The 22,161-nt window shown below is 43.7% G+C and overlaps 1 protein-coding gene across 1 annotated transcript; it reads left to right on the top strand.

The window, feature by feature from the left end:
• Positions 1-1,280: 1,280 nt before the first annotated feature.
• On the top strand, positions 1,281-18,933 carry LOC139412031 (solute carrier family 14 member 2). Its single transcript, XM_071158815.1, has 9 exons — positions 1,281-1,386; positions 13,786-13,981; positions 14,588-14,777; positions 14,874-15,002; positions 15,514-15,706; positions 16,323-16,470; positions 16,592-16,726; positions 16,857-16,906; positions 18,308-18,933. Exons 2-9 carry the CDS (start codon positions 13,804-13,806, stop codon positions 18,683-18,685), a joined length of 1,401 nt encoding a protein of 466 aa, XP_071014916.1. The 5' UTR covers positions 1,281-1,386; positions 13,786-13,803; the 3' UTR covers positions 18,686-18,933.
• Positions 18,934-22,161: the final 3,228 nt, after the last annotated feature.

Below are 22,161 nucleotides of genomic sequence, written 5' to 3'. Positions count from 1 at the left end.
GCGACAATTGTCGATACACGTAGCTGGTAAATTCACTCAGAATAACTGACATATTTCAGAACGCTCATTGAATATGGTAATTAAATTGTTGCCAGCAGCACAGTTGCAGTCACCAACGCTCTAGATAACATAAAAACACCATAACCAGCTCTGCTAGGGTGAAAAAAACGGTCACAGTGAGCTGTCTCGTGGAAATTCTAACCAGAAAGGAAGAGAGAATGTAGATTCTTCAAACAACAAGCATTTATTATAAGAATTGCAATTCTGGAGTGGTTAACAATCACTCAAAAGGTGCAGAGTTAAGATCCCAACAAACAAGAGTTGGGTCCCAGCTTTTATAACCTTTGTCTACGGGTGTGTGAGATCATGATGGGAACATAGTGTACAAACAAGTGATAACGCCAGTTTTGTTACTGCTTTCTGCTGATAGAATTGTTGCTGCTGCTCAAGCTAGCTTCGGTTCTCTTCATTATCTCCACACAGCTGTGCTCTTGAAAGATAGGAAAATAATAGGATGGACTCAAAAACTGTGGTCACTCTCAGAGGCTCTTTGTCTTTGGGCACGTGACCAAGTTACTCAAAAACAATAGAGGAAAAATACTGGCTTCTTCTTACATGAGAGAAACAGACCGGGGATACGTACAAGTTTAAGCCTCATACAGCGCATGTGCATAACAAAGTTGTAATTTTTTACCACCATAGCTGTTCTCTCATTTGTGTCTGGAAGTAGCTAGCAAGCTAGCCAACATTAGCCAGTTAGCTTGGGTGCTTGACTGCTGTTGTTAGAAGAGAACACTCAAATCAACCCTTCTACTCGGCTAGAGCATCCAGTGTGCGCTCTGAACGCACCGAGAGCGAAGCGCTCTGAATTTACGAACGGACCTGAATTTACGAACGGACAATCTGACAACGCCCTGAGTTTACGAATGCCCAGAAAACACTCTGACACTCCAGACTGAATTTACGAAGACACCCGTAGTAAAACCAGCCTTTGAAATCTTTGGTTGTTTTGTACATGGCATCATATGTGAATCCTCAAAGAGATGGGTGGGGCTAAAGCTTAAGAGGGTGTGAACGATGCTGAATGGGTGTAGACAAAGAAGAGCTCTCCAGTATGTGTACCAAAACACTCAAGGGTAATTTTCTCAGAAGTGATTTTACAAGTTTATCAACTTTCAAAGCAGAATTACTTTCCCATTGTTCCTTAACTGTAGTATATGATATACCATTTTCTAGCTCTGAGTCTCTACTTTAATCCATAAGACAAAATCGAGCCGGCCTGTCACAGATGTTAGGGGCGGCAGGTAGTCTGGCGGGAGGCTTGGCGGATTGGAGCGTTGGACCAGTAACCGAAAGGTTGCTGGATTGAATCCCTGAGCTGACAAGGTTAACATCTGTTGTTCTGAGCAAGGCAGTTAACCCTCTGTTTAGAGGGGTTGAGTTCAATTCGGAAGAAACTTTTCAGTTTAAGGCATTCAGTTGTACAACTGACTATGTATCCACCTTTCCTAATAGTTGCAGAGATTTAAATAGTTGAAGGGATGGGAATTCCTTTGAACAAACTCAGAGGAAGGTGTGAGTGAAGTTGCAGTTCACTTTGGTGCAATTTTCACATGTATGTGGTACATTTTCACAACCCTAAGCACAAAAATCTAAACAGATCATCAAAATGGCTCATGTTTCAAAACTCTAAACACATTTTCAATTGACTGAGTACAAAGTCACTTGTTCACTGCACCAAATTACTCTTTCAATGTGGATGCATTTTCAATCTAAGTATCTAATGCAATATTCACTTAACTTTTTACATGATTTTCTTGTCATTTGTTAACAATAAAATGACGTAGTGCCTAGTTAACGTATAGAGCTACATAACTGCTGAACACTGTCAATTTCTATATTTTGACCTCATAAATGTATACATTTGACATACATTTATGTTGGTTAAACCAAATGCTATATGGATGTGGCTTTAAATACTACATCATCATTCTACATCATCCAGGGTTCTTCAATAGGACAAAGTGGAAAGAGTCACTCTACCATTTGGAATAGTGTAGTGTAAAATGCACTGCTGAAATACCTGGGTTCTACATAACAATATTCCACTCATTATCTGAATATCATTGATACACCGTTAGTTGATGAATTTCAAGGAGAAGGGTGATAGTGATCAGTTGGCAAGTCACGTAAAATAGGTGATCTTAATCAATGTTGCATGCAATGCCTCAATGTCTGATCATTTGTCTTACGCATAAGGATCATGAAATTGTAAGAGTGACACATTTTTCTACATGCTCACAATCTGCCATTGGATTTTGAAAAATTAATTGTGCACTTCAAATTTTATTGAAACACTGTATGGAAAATGATAAAACTCTCTCTATAGGTCAAAAGTCATGATGCTAACAGTTGTGTGGCTGGCTATTGGACAGGACCTGCTGATAGAACACCCATAGGTCAAGGCCATCTCTCTCTTACACACACACATTCCATATCAAAGTTAAGTTGCGCGTGGTTGAACATTATCGCTCTTGTTCATCGGAGAAGGAGAGTAGGAATGTTGTGCGAGGTATAAAAACAGTGGTGGGAGCCCTGCTACAGCACAGCTTCACAGCAGCTGCCACACACAGCACCCTGTCCTACTGGAAACATATATGCCTGGACCACATCGCACAAAGGTAGGACACACACTGCACTACTCATCCTTCTCGTCTTCCTTTCTGTCTAAATGGAGGCAACATTTTCTGTCGTGCAGAAGGGCACAGATCTGTGTAAAAAAAAATGGGAAAGTTGGACATGCCAATACTTCATCCTACGTAGATAGTATTATATAAGGATAATGTTAAATAGTAATGTTATAAAGAAATAAACAATGGCCACTCTTTAAGGTGAGGTACTGATGACAGAACATAACAAAATGTTGGTTATAATATAAATCTCACTGCAAATGAGAAGACTGTGTGACTTTCATTCACGCTTCTGAGCCTTTGTTTACATCATGTATTTCAAGTAGAATATTAATATGCTAAAAGAAATGGAAAGCTTCAGAGAAAATGTACTGAAGCATGCATGTTTTGGTCCTCAGACTTTCCTCAGAATGTACTGAAGCATGCATGTTTTGGTCCTCAGACTTTCCTCAGAATGTACTGAAGCATGCATGTTTTGGTCCTCAGACTTTCCTCAGAATGTACTGAAGCATGCATGTTTTGGTCCTCAGACTTTCCTCAGAATGCATTCAAAGAGCAGTGTAAATGCAACTTTTTATTGGTTGCCCACGTTGTCGAGGGACACCTGTGTTTGACTCAATGTGTGCATTCAAGAAGAAGTTGCATTCACACTGCTCTTTGAATGCAGTAGAGTTGCACCCCTTTCTTTCGTTTAGTTCACTGAGATTTATTTTTCTAAAGGGCACACTGTAAAAAGTGTTTTCAGCCAACTTTTAAAAAATCAAGGCAACCACCTACAATACAATTTCTAGTTCACTTAACTTTGGGGGACAGAAAAGTTCTGCTAACATGCATTCTTAAGTTGTCTCAACAGTTGAGTAAACTAGAAATGATATTGCAGCTGGTTAACTTGATCTTTTTAAAACGTTTTATTTCAAGTCCTCCTAATTTAACGATGTAAGAATATCCTCAGCTGAACTATTTTAACTCCATGAACTCAAACCCAGGTCCAGCGACTGTCCCCTTAGTCATTACGCCAAGAACCACGAAGTTGGATTACCTATAAAATAGCTGTTTACTCAATTTTGCAAATGATTATGTTATTGACAGATGGCTGGTTGAAAGCAGACAGTGGGTTCTTACAAATTTGCTCTGACTAACCACACACCAGATAAAAAGGTAAAACAATCTCACTAATGGTTTGAACAAATCCACTTCACTTTTTTATATATCTGGGTTAATGCATCATATTTCAGTCTCTAAAATAAATGTTTAAGTTGCAAACTGGTTCCTGACATGTAAATTGATTAAAAAAAAAAGTTAAATACATCTTGCAGAAAAGCACACAGGGTAATATGTTAATGAGACACGTATTTAAGCCAACACAGTATTTTACGTTGCTGATCTCAGCAAACTGAACTCTCTCGTGTGATCAACTCAGCTATTTGTGTTGTTATGGCAAACTTTCAGTTCAGTTTCACTATTTCAGTTCACTCAACATTGTTTTATTCATTAGGTTTGTGGAGTATTCCACACCAGCTCAACAACTTCCCATTTTGAAGTCCAGACAATTTAGATATTTAAGCTGAATTGACTTTTTACATGTTGAATTTGTTTTACAGTGCAGCACCTACACCAATTAGTGGTGTACACTAGTATTATATAATAATATTTTTTTAACATGACTTATCTTCTGTAGGATATTCCCAAGAATATCTCCAGTTTCTATAGTGCCTTAACGCAAGAACTTGCATCCGCATTCCAGTCAAAGGTAAGCCAGGCCATAGACGGGTCTTTGTGTGTCATAATCATGATGATAACATCAATCGAGAGCTCAAGTTCCACTGTGTCCACCTCACTAAGGACCTATCATGGTCCAAACACACCAACACATGAAGAGTGTACGACAACACCTCTTCCCCCTCTGGAGGCTGAACAGATTTGGCCTGGGCCCTCAGATCCTCAAAAAGTTCTACAGCCTCACCATTGAGAGCATCTTGACTGGCTGCATCACCGTGTGGTATGAAAACTGCTCAGCATCCGACTCCAAGGCGATAGAGAGGGTAGTGCGTACGGCCCAGTACATCACTGGGGCCGAACTCCTACCTGTATACCAGGCGGAGTAAGGCCCTAAAAAATGTCAAAGACTCCAACCACCCAAGTCATAGACTCTCTCTGCTATCGCACAGCAAGTGGTCATGGAGTGCCAAGTCTGTGACCAAAAGGCACCTGAACAGCTTCTACCCCCAAGCCATAAGTGTGCTGAACGGTTAATCAGATGGCTACGTGGACAATTTTCTTTATCTTAACTGTATTACACTGACTCCCTTGCACTGGCTCTATGCACACACACTAGACTATATGCACACACTCACACATACTACACTTTACCTATGCTACTACTCTGTTCATTATATCCTGATTGCCTAGTCACTTTACCCCAACCCACATGCAATGTTCCCTATAAGCTGTATGTGTGTGAGGGTTCGCAGTAGCCTGAGACTGCCGAGCAGCTCCCAAGGACTGCCATGCAGAGCGTAGAGAATTATCAACCCACTGAGAGAAGCACAGGATTGATCTTCAAGTTTTTCCTGTTAGTTAACACTATCAACATTTCCCTTTACTGTGACAATTGTGAGAGAATCAAGGCAATATTAGCCACTTTCAATACATCATACTGAAACAAAATGAACTATACAAGATATTTATTTGTAGGTAGAACCCAGGACTCTTTTGGACTATATTGCTCACGACTCTGTTGCATACGAGACCGTATCCTACACAGACCATGCGGCACAGCCAATCAGAGCTGCAGTAGGCCAATATAGACCATTGACATACAATGCATTCGGCAAGTGTTCATACCCTATATAAGTTCCCACAGTTGACAGTGCATGTCAGAGCAAAAACCAAGCCGAGGTCAAAGGAATTGTCCATAGAGATCCGAGACAGGATTGTGTCGATGCACAGATCTGTGGAAGGGTACCAAAACATTTCTGCAGCGTTGAAGGTCCCCAAGAATACAGTGGATTCCATCATTCTTAAATGAATGAAGTTTGGAACGTCCAAACTCTGACGGCAAACTGAGCAATCGGGGGAGAAGGGCCTTGGTCAGGGAGGTGACCAAGAACCCGATGATCACTCTGACAGAGCTCCAGAATTCCTCTGTGGAGATGGGAGAACTTTCCAGAAGGACAACCAACTCTGCAGCACTCCACCAATAAGACCTTTAATGGTAGACTTGCCACTCCTCAGTAAAAGGCACATGAAAGCCTGCTTGGAGGTTGCCAAAAGGCCCCTAAAGGACTCTAAGAAACACGATTCTCTGGTCTGATAAAACCAAGATGGAACTCTTTGGTCTGAATGCCAAGCGTCACATCTGGAGGAAACCTGGCACCATCCCTATGGTGAAGCATGGTGGTGGCAGCATTATGCTGTGGGGATGATTTTCAGTGGCAGGGACTGGGGGACTAGTCGGGATTGAGGGAAAGATGAACGGGGCAAAGTACAGAGAGATCCTTGATGAAAACCTGCTCCAGAGCGCTCAGGCCCTGAGTGGGGTGAAGGTTTCCCTTCCAACAGGACAACAACCCTAAGCACACAATCGAACATGTCTGGAAAAACCTGAAAGTAGCTGTGCAGTGACGCTCCCCATCAAACATGACAGAGCTTGAGAGGATCTGCAGAGAAGAGTGGGAGAAACTCCCCAAATACAGGTGTGCCAAGTTTGTAGCAACATACCCAAGAAGACTTGAGTCTGTAATCGCTGCTAAAGGTGCTTCAACAAAGTACTGAGTATACGTTCTGAAAACTTATGTAAATGTGATATTTCCGTTTTTTATTTTTAATACATTTGCAAAAATGTCTAAAAACCTGTTATTGCTTTGACATTATGGGGTATTGTGTGTACAGTTGAAGTTCACATACACTTAAAATCAAATCAAATCAAACAAGACATTTGTGCAGTGGTTGAAAAACGAGTTTAAATGACTCCAATCTAAGTGTAAATCAAATCAAATCAAAATTTGATTTACACTTAGGTTGGAGTCATTTAAACTCGTTTTTTAACCACTCCACAAATTTCTTGTTAACAAACTATAGTTTTGTCAAGTCGGTTAGGACATCTACTTTGTGCATGAAGTAATATTTCCAACAACTGTTTACAGACAGATTATTTCACCTATAATTCACTGTATCACAATTCCTGTGGTTCAGAAGTTTACATACACTAAGTTGACTTTGCCTTTAAACAGCTTGGAAAATTCCAGAAAAAAGATGTAATGGCTTTAGAAGCTTCTGATAGGCTAATTGACATCATTTGAGTCAATTGGAGGTGTACCTGTGGATGTATTTCACGGCCTACCTTCACACTCAGTGCCTCTTTGATTGACATCATGGGAAAATCAAAAGAAATCAGCCAAGACCTCAGAAAAAAATTGTAGACCTCCACAAGTCTGGTTCATCCTTGGCAGCAATTTCCAAATGCCTGAAGGTACTACGTTCATCTGTACAAACAATAGTAAGCAAGTATAAATACCATGGGACCACGCAGCCGTCATACCGCTCAGGAAGGAGAAGCGTTCTGTCTCCTAGAAATGAACGTACTTTTGTGCAAAAAGTGCAAATCAATCCCAGAACAACAGAAAAGGACCTTGTGAAGATGCTGGAGGAAACAGGTACAAAATGATCTATATCCACAGTAAAACGAGTCCTACATCGACATAACCTGAAAGTCCGTCCAGCAAGGAATAAGCCACTGCTCCAAAACCGCCATATAAAAGACAGACTACGGTTTGCAACTGCACATGGGTACAAAGATTTGACTTCTTGGAGAAATGTCCTCTGGTCTGATGAAACAAAATTGGAACTGTTTGGCCATAATGACCATCGTTATGTATGGAGGAAAAAGAGGGAGGCTTGCAAGCCGAAGAACACCATCCCAACCGTGAAGCACGGGGGTGGCAGCATCATCTTGTGGGGGTGCTTTGCTGCACGACGGATTGGTGTACTTCACAAAATAGATAGCATCATGAGGAAGGAAATTATGTGGATATATTGAGGCAACATCTCAATACATCAAAAGCTTGGTCGCAAATGGGTCTTCCAAATGGACAATGACCCCAAGCATACTTCCAAAGTTGTGGCAAAATGGCTTAAGGACAACAAAGTCAAGGCATTGGAGTGGCCATCACAAAGCCCTGACCTCATTCCTATAGAACATTTGTGGGCAGAACTGAAAAAGCGTGCACGAGCAAGGAGGCCTACAAACCTGATTCAGTTGCACCAGCTCTGTCAGGAGGAATGGGACAAAATTCACCCAACTTATTGTGGGAAGCTTGTGGACGGCTACCCAAAATATTTGACCCAAGTTCATTAGTATTTGGTAGCATTGCCTTTAAATTGTTTGAGTGTATGTAAACATCTGATCCACTGGGAATATGATGAAAGAAATGAAAGCTGAAGTAAATCATTCTCTCTACTATTATTCTGACATTTCACGTTCTTAAAATAAAGTGGTGATCCTAACTGACCTAAGACAGGGAATTTTTGCTAGAATTAAATGTCAGGAATTGTAAAAAACTGAGTTTAAATGTTTTTGGCTAAGGTGTATGTAAACATCCGACTTCAACTGTAGATAGATGAGGAACAAAAACAATGTAATCCATTTTAGAATAAGGCTGTAACGTAACAAAATGTGGAAAAAGTAAAGGGGTGTGACTACTTTCCGAATGCTCTGTATATGACCATTGCCATGTATGGATGATCTGTGCCATTTAATTCAAACTGGACTGTATTTACAGCTGTGGTCCTGAGTAGATGTGCTTGTTTTGGGATCAAAGCGAGAGCTGAATGTAGCCATTTATGCACATTTTGTTCATATCCTTTGCTAGTTAGTGAGTCATTAGCCCAGTTACAGATCATTTGTAGTCAGCAATAGGGGAGTGATTGCTCCCTACAAGAGTATAGCATGTGTACCTTTCTAGACATCGTTTTTAAAAAGCAAGTCAGGTAAAGAGCTTTTTTTTTGTCTTTAAGGGGCAGTGTTGTATTTTGAGACAGGCTGGAATAATCTAAGTAGCCAGTAGACAGAGGATAGCATAATTTGTCTGATTCTCTGTAACAATGGTATGGGAAAAATAATACTTTTTTTGCATCAAACAACACAATAACATTTTCAGATTGGCTGCTACTGTAGGCTGAATGATAGAACAGCTATTTTCATGTTTCTCCAATTTGTTTTGATGGTAGGCCCCTTTGGTAGGCCTACATTATGATAAAATAGAAATTTGCTCATTGTGGAAAATAAATTTGAGAAAACATGTACAGCCAGTTTGCACTGTTCTGTGAAGGGAGTAGTACACAGCGTTGTACGAGATCTTCAGTTTCCTGGCAATTTCTCGCATGGAATAGCCTCAGAATAAGAATAGACTAACTGTAACGGTTTTCTTGATGCGAAGGAGAGTCGGACCAAAATGCGGCGTGTAGATTGCGATCCATGTTTATTAAACAAACGTAAAACACGAATCAAAATACAAACACTACAAAATAATAAACGTAATGAAAACCGAAACAGCCTAAACTGGTGCAAACTAACACTAAGGACAATCACCCACGACAAACTCAAAGAATATGGCTGCCTAAATATGGTTCCCAATCAGAGACAACGATAAACACCTGCCTCTGATTGAGAACCACTTCAGACAGCCATAGACTTAACTAGAACACCCCACTAGCTACAATCCCCATACATACACACCACATACAAAAACCCATGCCACACCCTGGCCTGACCAAATAAATAAAGATAAACACAAAATACTTTGACCAGGGTGTGACAGAACCCCCCCCCTAAGGTGCGGACTCCCGAACGCACCTCAAAACAATAGGGAGGGTCCGGGTGGGCGTCTGTCCATGGTGGCGGCTCCGGCGCGGGACGTGGACCCCACTCAATCAATGTCTTAGCCCCTTCTCCTCGCGTCCCTGGATAGTCCACCCTCGCCGCCGACCATGGCCTAGTAGTCCTCACCCAGAACCCCACTGGACTGAGGAGCAGATTGGGACTGAGGGACAGCTCGGGACTGAGGCAGCTCGGGACTGAGGGGAAGCTCAGGAGTGAGAGGAAGCTCAGGAGTGAGAGGAAGCTCAGGAGTGAGAGGAAGCTCAGGCAGGTTGATGAATCTACCAGATCCTGGCTGGCTGGTGGTTTCGGCAGATCCTGGCTGACTGGCAGATCCTGGTCGACTGGCAGATCTGGAAGATCCTGGTCGACTGGCAGATCTGGAAGATCCTGGTCGACTGGCAGATCTGGAAGAGTCTGGTCGACTGGCAGATCTGGAAGAGTCTGGTCGACTGGCAGATCTGGAAGAGTCTGGTCGACTGGCAGATCTGGAAGAGTCTGGTCGACTGGCAGATCTGGAAGAGTCTGGTCGACTGGCAGATCTGGAAGAGTCTGGTCGACTGGCAGCTCTGGCTGCTCCATGCTGACTGGCTGCTCCATGCTGACTGACAGCTCTGGCTGCTCCATGCTGACTGGCAGCTCTGGCTGCTCCATGCTGACTGGATGCTCCATGCTGACTGGCAGCTCTGGCTGCTCCATGCTGACTGGCTGCTCCATGCTGACTGGCAGCTCTGGCTGCTCCATGCTGACTGGCTGCTCTGGCTGCTCCATGCTGACTGGCTGCTCCATGCTGACTGGCGGCCCTGGCTGCTCCATGCTGACTGGCGGCCCTGGCTGCTCCATGCTGACTGGCGGCCCTGGCTGCTCCATGCTGACTGGCGGCCCTGGCTGCTCCATGCTAACTGGCGGCTCTGGCGGCTCCTTGCAGACTGGCAGCTCTGGCGGCTCCTTGCAGACTGGCAGCTCTGGCGGCTCCTTGCAGACTGGCAGCTCTGGCGGCTCCTTGCAGACTGGCAGCTCTGGCGGCTCCTTGCAGACTGGCAGCTTTGGCGGCATCCTGCAGACAGGCAGCTCTGGCGGCTCCTTGCAGACTGGCAGCTCCTTGCAGACTGGCAGCTCCTTGCAGACTGGCAGCTCTATGCTAACTGGCAGCTCTATGCAGACTGGCAGCTCTATGCTAACTGGCAGCTCTATGCTAACTGGCAGCTCTATGCTAACTGGCAGCTCTATGCTAACTGGCAGCTCTATGCTAACTGGCAGTTCTGAACAGGCGGGAGACTCCGGCAGCGCTGTAGAGAAGGAAGGCTCTAACAGCGCTAAACAGGCGGGAGACTCCGACAGCGCTGGAGAGGAGGAGGGCTCCGACAGCGCTGGACAGGCGAGGCGCACTGTAGGCCTGATGCGTGGTGCTGGCACTGGTGGTACTGGGCCGAGGACACGCACAGGAAGCCTGGTGCGGGGAGCTGCTACCGGAGGGCTGGGGTGTGGAGGTGGCACAGGATGGGTTAGACCGTGAAGGCGTACTGGAGATCTTGAGAGCGGTGCTGGCACAGGACGTGCAAGGCTAGGGAGGTGCACAGGAGGCCTGGTACGTGAGACTGGCACCATCTTCACCAGCCGACTAACACGCACCTCAGGACGAGTATGGAGCGCTGACCCAGGTGCCATCAAATCCCCGACACGCTCCGTCGGGCGAATTCCATGTTTAAAACACCAACACAGCAACTCCCTCATTTCTCTCTCCTCCAATTTCCCCATTAACTCCTTCACAGTCTCTGTTTCGCTCACCTCCAATTTCCCCATTAACTCCTTCACAGTCTCTGTTTCGCTCACCTCCAACACCGGCTCTGGTCTCCTCCTTGGCTCCTCACGATAAACAGGGAGAGTTGGCTCAGGTCTGGCTCCTGACTCTGCCACACTCTCCCTGAGCCCCCCCCCAAGAAATTTTTGGGGCTGACTATGGGGCCTCCGTCCGCGCCGCCTTGCTTGCTTCGCAAACTCCATTCTCCTATATCCTTCCGCGCACTGCTCCATCGAATCCCAGGCGGGCTCCGGCACTCTCCCTGGGTCGACCGCCCACCTGTCTATCTCCTCCCAAGAAGTATAGTCCATACTGTACTCCACTTTGGGCTGTTCTTGCCTGTTGACACGCTGCTTGGTCCCTTTGTGGTGGGTGATTCTGTAACGGTTTTCTTGATGCGAAGGAGAGTCGGACCAAAATGCGGCGTGTAGATTGCGATCCATGTTTATTAAACAAACGTAAAACACGAATCAAAATACAAACACTACAAAATAATAAACGTAATGAAAACCGAAACAGCCTAAACTGGTGCAAACTAACACTAAGGACAATCACCCACGACAAACTCAAAGAATATGGCTGCCTAAATATGGTTCCCAATCAGAGACAACGATAAACACCTGCCTCTGATTGAGAACCACTTCAGACAGCCATAGACTTAACTAGAACACCCCACTAGCTACAATCCCCATACATACACACCACATACAAAAACCCATGCCACACCCTGGCCTGACCAAATAAATAAAGATAAACACAAAATACTTTGACCAGGGTGTGACACTAACGAGTTTCAGAAGAACGTTCTTTGTTTTTGGCCATTTTGAGCCTGTAATCGAACCCACAAATGCTGATGCTCCAGATACTCAGCTAGTCTAAAGAAGGCCAGTTGTATTGCTTCTTTAATCAGAACAATAGTTTTCAGCTGTGCTAACAGAATTGCAAAAGGGTTTTCTAATGATCAATTATCCTTATAAAATGATAAACTTGGATTAGCTAATACAACGTGCCATTGGAACACAGGAGTGATGGTTGCTGATAATGGGCCTCTGTACGCATATGTAGATATTCCATAAAAAATCAGCCGTTTCCACCTGCAATAGTCATTTACAACATTAACAATGTCTACACTGATCTGATCAATTTGATGATATTTTAATGGACAAAAAAAAGTGCTTTTCTTCCATAACAAGGACATTCCTAAGGGACCTCAAACTATTGAACGGTAGTGTACATACTGTATTACCTCTATTACCTCACGTACTTGGTATCCCGGCACATTGACTCAGTACTGCTACTTTTTGTATACTGCCTCCTTATTGTTTTACTATTTCCTTTTTTTATTCAGCAAATATTTGTCTTCCTTTTTATCTCTGCACTGTTGAGAATGGGCTCATGAGTACGCATATCACTGTTTTATTTTTCCATTATTTCACTAGGCAAGTCAGTCAAGAACAAATTCTTATTTTCAGTGACGGCCTAGGAACAGTGGGTTAACTGCCTTGTTCAGGGGCAGAATGACAGACTTTGTACCTTATCAGCTCCGTATTCGATCTTGCAACCTTTGCGGTTACTAGGTCAACCTTTGCGGTTACTAGGTCAACCTTTGCGGTTACTAGGGCAACGCTCTTACCACTAGGCTACGCTGCCGACCCGTAAAGTCTGTAAAGTCTGCAAAGTGTTGTTATTAGGTGCAAATACAATTTGATTTGATTCGATTTGATTCACTTTGTGTGTGTTTTTTTAAGACATCAATCACCAGGCTGCTCAGAGGGTTGTTTTTAGGAGATTATACACAAAGCGCTAACTAAAACAAAATAATAGTAGCTATACCTACTAAAATTTTGATGAAGGAAAGAATGACAGAACAAGATAAAATAACAGGGTACACCATTATCAATAGAAATAACTGTACATACACTGAACAAAAATGTAAACGCAACTTGTAAAGTGTTGGTCCCATGCTTCAAGAGCTGAAATAAAAGATCTCAGAAATGTTCGATACGCACAAGAAGCTTATTTATCAAAATTTTTTACATTTGTAGGGGAAAACTCATTCTGATTGGCTGAGCCTGGCTCCCCAGTGGGTGGGCCTGGCTCCCGAGTGGGTGGGCATATGCCCTCCCAGGCCCACCCATGGCTGCAACCCCTACCCAGTCATGTGGAATCCATAGATTTGGACCTAATGAATTAATTTCAATTGACTGATTTCCTTTTATGAATTGTAACTCAGCAAAAGCTTTGAAATTGTTGCATGTTGCGTTTATATTTTTTGTTCAGTATAATATTTGTACAATTTAACAATGTTGAACGTTTTCTATGTTGTGTCGAAGTAGTTGACACATGTATAGACTTGGCTCTTTGTCTGGGTCCAGCTTTACAGCAAGTTTAACTCTCTGTTCTTCTCCTCCACGCAGCAAGAGCAGCAGCCACTGATGGCCAACCCAGATCCAGAGGTGTCAGGGTGCGGGGAGCAGAAGGCGGCTCAGGGGGAAAACGCCGAGGCTGGGAAGTCTGCAGTCCCCACCTGCCAACAGAAGGCCAAGGCCCGGCTGCTACTGTTACTCTCCTACATCTCAGGAGACATGGAGGTGTTTGCAGAGTGGATGAAAAGTAAGTATGGATTATATTTTAACATGGCACTTCTCCAAATAGGCTAAGTTTATCTTATATACAGTTAGTCAAAAACATTGACAAATCATTAAATAAAAACTTCATTTTTTAAATCACTTAATATATACCTTGAGGTAGTGAATTCAACAGAATGCTTTTCCAGCAAAGAAAATACATCATTCGTCATTATCCAACACAGGGACAGACACTAGAACTCCATATTTTACTGTACAGTGTTTGGTTCTGACTCTATGTCCAATGGCAATGTCCATGAGCAGAGAAAACACGTCCAGACCGTCCCAAGCCCAGGACCGTCCCAAAAAGGACTGTGACAACACCGAAAAAGAAAGACATTCATAATCTTTAGACAATGCAGCAAAGTATACAATACAACTCTGTTGAAATCTCTCTACATATTGACAGCCTGTATAGGACCTGTGTTGGGGACTGTATGTACATGTATGTGTGTGAGAATACAGAAACCTGCATACAATGACCAGATTATCTATAGCTTTGTGTGCAAAGAAACATATATCATATTTTTTCTATGAACATGACTCTCTCTTTCTCCCTCACCCGCTGCCCATCTCCATTCTACCCCTCCAGAACAGTTCTTCCTACTCCAGCTGCTAGACTGGGTTCTCCGTGGTGCTGCCCAGGTCATGTTTGTCAACAATCCTCTGAGTGGCCTAGTGATCTTTGCTGGGCTGATCCTGCAGAACCGCTGGTGGGCTCTCAACGGCTTCGTGGGCACACTCTTCGCCACCATCTCTGCCCTCATACTGCAACAGAGCAGGTGTGTGTGTGTGTGTGTGTGTCTGAGCGTGCGTGCACGTGAGTGAACACGTGCGTATGCAATCTCTGACTGTGTGTGTGTCTGTCTCTCTTTTAGGGGTGCGATTGCAGCGGGGCTGTATGGTTACAATGGGATCTTGGTGGGGCTGCTGATGGCCGTGTTCTCTAACGCTGGAGACTGGTACTGGTGGCTCATACTGCCCAACATCGTCATGTCTATGACCTGGTGAGTTAGATTGTACCCATCAGATGAGCTGATAACCACCGTCTCATGGGGTTTTGCACGTGAATCAAACATGTGAATAATGTAATCTTTTCAGTACCAGGAAAAGATGTCTATCTGGCCCATTAAGATCGGAATCACATCATGACGTCAAACTGACCCACTTTTTTGCCTCTATTATTTCTAGTTTTATTCATGTCTGCCTCTATCACATCTTCGGGTCAAAAGGACATTCCTGACTTTCTTTCTACCTTGTCTAACCCACTTTCACTAATGTCAGTTATTATGGTCCTGTCTTACTGACACATATCGAGCCAGTATGTGCAGTGCACTAATAGACTTGTGACAATCACCATTTCTCAGAACGGAGAGGGAAATAACTTTCCCCCACATGGTAAAAACCAGATTTGACGATGCCTGACTAGATTTGACCTTGACTGTGACTACTGGAGAGATTAGAGGTTATTATGTATCATTGTGGTTGAGCAGCATACATTAACTTCCTCTCCTCCAGCCCTATAGTGTCCAGTGCGTTGGCGTCCATTAACAGTCGTTGGGACCTGCCAGTGTTCACTCTTCCCTTCAACATCCTGGTATGTCTCCACATGGTGGCTACTGGCCACTACAACCACCACTTCCCCCAAGTCCTCATCCAGCCACGCACAGAACTAGCCAACATCACCTGGGCTGAGGTCAACGTAGCTAAGGTAATAAACAAAGCAGGGTGTTGTGTGTGAATAAACAAAGCATGTGTGTGTTTCTGCGTGTTGTGTGGTTCAGGTGTATTCTAGAAACTTCCAGGCTGAGTCATTCAGTAGCTCTAGGAATCCCATCTATCTGGAATGGCCACATGCAAGAAATAGTTCACATACATACTGAGATTTTTATTTTACTTCATTAGGCAAGTCAGTTAAAAACAGATTCTTCTTTTCAATGATGGCCTAGGAACTGCCTTGTTCAGGGGCAGAACGACAGATTTGTACCTTGTCAGCTCAGGGATTTGAACTTGCAACCTTTCGGTTACTAGTCCAACGCTCTAACCACTAGGCTACGCTGCTGATGTAGGTTAGAGGTTTTGTCCGACTCTGAGAACTTTTCAATATGACAAAAAAGATGGATACATTCTTGTGCATGCGTTGAGGGTTTCAACCATCATACTATTTTTGACCAATTCGGATTTATATGTGAGTCAGAAGGTGTGTTTGTGTCACTCAGATCATCTGTGGTATGGTGCCTGTGTGTTTTGATGACGTGATTGCCCCTGGCCACACACGCATGCACACACACACGCGAGTCTGATCACCTCTCTGTCTCTCTCCTCAGCTGTTCACAGCAGTGCCAGTTGGTATAGGCCAGGTGTATGGGTGTGATAACCCCTGGACAGGAGGAATCTTCATGGTCGCTCTCTTCATTTCCTCTCCCATCACCTGTGCTCACGCTACCATTGGATCCGCAGTCGGCATGGTCTCAGGTAGACACACACACGTACATAACCACCAGACTACACACAACACGAGTATTCCAGATTAGGTATTTGAAGTGGACAGTATCGTACAGCTGAGTGAATTCCAGTGTGGGCTCTTTTCCTGAAGGTCTGGCCCTGGCAGCTCCATTTGAGGCGATCTACTTTGGTCTGTGGGGGTATAACTGTGTTCTAGCCTGCATCGCTATTGGAGGGATGTTCTACGCTCTCACCTGGCAGGTACACTTGCTGGCAATCACCTGTGGTGAGTTCACACTGTAATGCCAACTGGGGCCCTCTTGTCTCTGTGTCACATGACTGGTTAAAGGCCTTAACGGTTTGGATGGGTGGTACTGTAGCAATATGACTGAATTTGACTGCCTTTTCTTCACCAGCTTTCTTCTGTGCATATCTGGGCTCAGCCATCGCTAATGTCATGTCCACAGTAAGTACAATGTTATGAGAATATGACAGTCATGCTGTTATCTACACAGTAGCCTAATTACATTCACACAATGTGGGGCACATAAACACATTTTGAAAACACACTAAGACCGCATTCAACTAACTATATAAGGCTAAGAGCAAACAAGAAAATGCTCATTCAGAGGTGGCGCTCTTCGTGGCCAGGGATTGTAATGCAAGAAAACTTAAATCCGTTTTACCTCATTTCTACCAGCATGTAACATGTGCAACCAGATGGAAAAAACTCTACACCACCTTGACTTCGACACAGAGACTCATACAAAGCTCTCCCTCACCCTCCATTTGACAAATCTGACCATAATCTTAAATGACTACCAACCTGTGGCACTCACGTCTGTAGCAATGAAATGCTTTGAAAGGCTGGTCATGGCTCACATCAACACCAGCATCCCAGAAACCCACTCCAATTCACACACCACCCAATAGATCCACAGATGACGCAATCTCTATTGCACTCCACACTGCCCTTTCCCACCTGGACAAATGGAACACCTACGTGAAAATGCTATTCATTGACTACAGCTCAGCATTCAACACCATAGTGCCCTCAAAACTCATTACTAAGCTAAGGACCCTGGGACTAAACACCTCCATCTGCAACTGGATCCTGGACTTCCTGACGGGCCGCCCCCATGTGGTAAAGGTAGGCAACAATACATCTGCCTCGCTAATCCTCAACACGGGGGCCCCTCAGGGGTGCGTGCTTAGTCTCCTCCTATACTCCCTGTTCACCCACAACTGTGTGGCCAAGCAAAACCCCAACACCATCAGTAAGGTTGCCGACGACACAACGGTGGTAGGCCTGATCATCAACTACGATGAGACAGCCTATAGAGAGGAGGTCAGAACCCTGACAGTGTGGTACCAGGACAACAAACTCTCCCTCAACATGATCAAGACAAAGGAGATGATTTTGGACTACAGGAAAAGGAAGGCCATTCACATCAACAGGGCTGTAGTGGAGCAGGTCGAGAGCTTCAAGTTCTTTGGTGTCCACATAACCAACAAACTAACATGGTACAACACACCAAGACAGGTGTGAAGAGGGCACGACAATGTCTATTCCCCCTCAGGAGACAGAAAATATTTGGCATGGGTCCTCAGATCTTCAAAAAGTTCTACAGCTGCACCATCGAGAGCATCCTGACTGGTTGAATAGCCGTCTGGTATGGCAACTGCTCGATATCTGACTGTAAGGCACTACAGAGGGTCGTACATTTGGCCCAGTACATTTTCTTAACTCTTGTAAGTAAGCGTTTCACGGCAAGGTCTACACCAGTTGTATTCAGCGCATGTGACAAATAAAAATTGAAATCTCTGAAATCTGACTCTCTCTCGCTCCCTCTCTCTCTTTGTTCAGTTTGGCCTGCCAGCCTGCACCTGGCCCTTCTGTCTCTCCGCCCTCACCTTCCTTCTGTTTACCACGGAAACCAACACCATATTCAAGCTGCCGCTGGCTAACGTGGCCTACCCAGAGAGGAACCTGCGCTTCTTCTGGAAGCTCCGAAAGAAGGAGAAGCTGGAGAGAGAGGAGAAGGAAAGAGATGAGGAAAAGTGGAGGGTAAAGGAGCAGGAGCTGCTAGGTAACGATAAAGAGGTGCTGAGGATGGAGAGAATGGATGGCAAAGAGAAGGGTGATGGGATGGAAGGCAAGCAGATTAATAAAATGATGATTCGGGAGGAAGAGATGATGGAGGTGGCCTTGGGTGAGGGGAGCAGCATGGCAGAAAATGTCTGAGCTCATCAACAGACTCCAGATGTTTTACTATGTACATAGAGTAGCAGAGACTCAGGTGATGAAGGACAGATGGGTGTGTGTGTTTGTAGACGGTGTCTGAAGTGTTCATTTTAGCGTTATATATACTGTATGTAACTTATCTTATTGTTTATTACTTCTGAAAAATGCCCACAGCTCAGGTAACTAGCCCTCAGGTAACTAGCCCTCAGGTAACTAGCCCTCAGGTAACTAGCCCTCAGGTAACTAGCACTCAGGTAACTAGCACTCAGGTAGGGCTACAGTAGGTCATTCCGGTGTATGGTATTATATCTAACTTTGCTATACAGTGGATATTACCTCAGTTATGTACTTTCATACTTACTTAGTTTGAGTTCTAATAAAAGTATATTTTTCTAACAAAAGCTCAGGGTAGTTGCTCTTTGAAAATGCCACCATCATATGTATCTTCGAGTAGTCACGTGACACACACACATACCAATCCTCAGACACACACTACCCATATAGTGGTATGCACTGTAAGAATGTATGGAGGTCAAGCCCATTGGCACACATACAATGGGTTTGACCTCACAGACCCGTATAATGGTATCAGGTAGCACATTCTCAACATGCCATTACATAATGCATAATTACTGTAGTTAATGTACTAGAAGATTATTATTGAATGGTCAATTGTATAAGAGCTAGGGTACAGCAGGGAAGTTGCAGTTCACCAGTTCAAATACTCTTAATTTAATAATAGTAAACTGCCTGTTGTTGCTCAGGCCCTGAAGCCAGGATATGCATATAATTGGTACCATTGGAAAGAAAACACTTTGCAATTTGTAGAAATTCAGAAGAAAAACCAAACAGAATTGTTTTTTTTTTTTGAGAGCCCATGCTCTTACAATAGAAAGTATAGGGGCATCTGAATTCTAACTCCCAGGGTGCAATTCCTATGGCTTCCACAGGGTGTCAGCAGTCTATGTTCAAGGTTTCAGGCTTGTAACTTGCAAAACGAATAAGAAATATGAGTTTTAGTACAGGGACACAGTCTTGGAAATTCGTGTATGCGTGCACGATGAATACAGAATGCGCCTACTAAGATTGGTTTCCTATTGAACATACTTCTTTCCGTAAGACATATTATAGTTTGTTTACATTTTAGGGTATCTGAGGAGTAAATAGAAACGTATTTTGACTTGTTGAAACAAAGTTTAGGGGTAGATTTTCAGATTCCTTTCTCTGCATGTTGAACGAGTGGATTACTCAAATCGATGGCGCCAACTAAACTGACTTTTTGGGATATAAAGAAGGATTTTATCTAACAAAACGACACTACATGTTATAGCTGGGACCCTTTGGATGACAAGATTTTTCAGATGAAGCTTTTCAAAAAGTAAGTGAATATTTCATCACTATTCTGAATTTATTAAACCTGTGCCGGTGGTAAAATATTTTGATGTGGGGCGCCGTCCTCAAACAATCGCATGGCATGATTTTGCTGTAATGGCTACTGTAAATCGGACAGTGCAGTTATATTAACAAAAATGTAAGCTTTCAACCAATATAAGACACTTGTATGTACCTAAATGTTTAATATCCATAATCCATTTTTATGATTATTTATTTGAATTGCACGCCCTCCAGCTTCACTGGAAGTTGTCCCGCTAGCTGGACGCCTAGCCCTAAGAAGTTGGGTACATATACAGTGCCTTGCGAAAGTATTCGGCCCCCTTGAACTTTGCGACCTTTTGCCACATTTCAGGCTTCAAACATAAAGATATAAAACTGTATTTTTTTGTGAAGAATCAACAACAAGTGGGACACAATCATGAAGTGGAACGACATTTATTAGATATTTCAAACTTTTTTAACAAATCAAAAACTGAAAAATTGGGCGTGCAAAATTATTCAGCTCCTTTACTTTCAGTGCAGCAAACTCTCTCCAGAAGTTCAGTGAGGATCTCTGAATGATCCATTGTTGACCTAAATGACTAATGATGATAAATACAATCCACCTGTGTGTAATCAAGTCTCCGTATAAATGCACCTGCACTGTGATAGTCTCAGAGGTCCGTTAAAAGCGCAGAGAGCATCATGAAGAACAAGGAACACACCAGGCAGGTCCGATATACTGTTGTGAAGAAGTTTAAAGCCGGATTTGGATACAAAAAGATTTCCCAAGCTTTAAACATCCCAAGGAGCACTGTGCAAGCGATAATATTGAAATGGAAGGAGTATCAGACCACTGCAAATCTACCAAGACCTGGCCGTCCCTCTAAACTTTCAGCTCATACAAGGAGAAGACTGATCAGAGATGCAGCCAAGAGGCCCATGATCACTCTGGATGAACTGCAGAGATCTACAGCTGAGGTGGGAGACTCTGTCCATAGGACAACAATCAGTCGTATATTGCACAAATCTGGCCTTTATGGAAGAGTGGCAAGAAGAAAGCCATTTCTTAAAGATATCCATAAAAAGTGTCGTTTAAAGTTTGCCACAAGCCACCTGGGAGACACACCAAACATGTGGAAGAAGGTGCTCTGGTCAGATGAAACCAAAATTGAACTTTTTGGCAACAATGCAAAACGTTATGTTTGGCGTAAAAGCAACACAGCTCATCACCCTGAACACACCATCCCCACTGTCAAACATGGTGGTGGCAGCATCATGGTTTGGGCCTGCTTTTCTTCAACGGGGACAGGGAAGATGGTTAAAATTGATGGGAAGATGGATGGAGCCAAATACAGGACCATTCTGGAAGAAAACCTGATGGAGTCTGCAAAAGACCTGAGACTGGGACGGAGATTTGTCTTCCAACAAGACAATGATCCAAAACATAAAGCAAAATCTACAATGGAATGGTTCAAAAATAAACATATGCAGGTGTTAGAATGGCCAAGTCAAAGTCCAGACCTGAATCCAATCGAAAATCTGTGGAAAGAACTGAAAACTGCTGTTCACAAATGCTCTCCATCCAACCTCACTGAGCTCGAGCTGTTTTGCAAGGAGGAATGGGAAAAAATTTCAGTCTCTCGATGTGCAAAACTGATAGAGACATACCCCAAGCGACTTACAGCTGTAATCGCAGCAAAAGGTGGCGCTACAAAGTATTAACTTAAGGGGGCTGAATAATTTTGCACGCCCAATTTTTCAGTTTTTGATTTGTTAAAAAAGTTTGAAATATCCAATAAATGTCGTTCCACTTCATGATTGTGTCCCACTTGTTGTTGATTCTTCACAAAAAAATACAGTTGTATATCTTTATGTTTGAAGCCTGAAATGTGGCAAAAGGTCGCAAAGTTCAAGGGGGCCGAATACTTTCGCAAGGCACTGTAACATGTAGGGTTAAGGTAGCCTAGCAGTTAAGAGCGTTGAGCCAGTAACCAAAAGGCCACTGGTTTGAATCCCGAGCCTGCAAGGTGGAAAAATCTTCCTTTCTGCTTGAGCAAGACGTCAATTAAGGCAGTCCCCCGCAGCTCTCTGACTGAAAG

Source organism: Oncorhynchus clarkii, chromosome 6 (genome assembly GCF_045791955.1).
Source record: "Oncorhynchus clarkii lewisi isolate Uvic-CL-2024 chromosome 6, UVic_Ocla_1.0, whole genome shotgun sequence".
NCBI classification, from domain to species: domain Eukaryota; kingdom Metazoa; phylum Chordata; class Actinopteri; order Salmoniformes; family Salmonidae; genus Oncorhynchus; species Oncorhynchus clarkii.
This window is presented reverse-complemented; position numbering and strand designations above follow the sequence as displayed.

Bases quoted from the DNA above. Each gene is read 5' to 3' on its own strand.
- LOC139412031 (XM_071158815.1), top strand. From the start codon at position 13,804: ATGGCCAACCCAGATCCAGAGGTGTCAGGGTGCGGGGAGCAGAAGGCG. The intron at 13,982-14,587 runs GTAAGTATGGAT...CTACCCCTCCAG, and splicing joins GTTTGCAGAGTGGATGAAAA to AACAGTTCTTCCTACTCCAG. The intron at 14,778-14,873 runs GTGTGTGTGTGT...TCTCTCTTTTAG, and splicing joins CTCATACTGCAACAGAGCAG to GGGTGCGATTGCAGCGGGGC.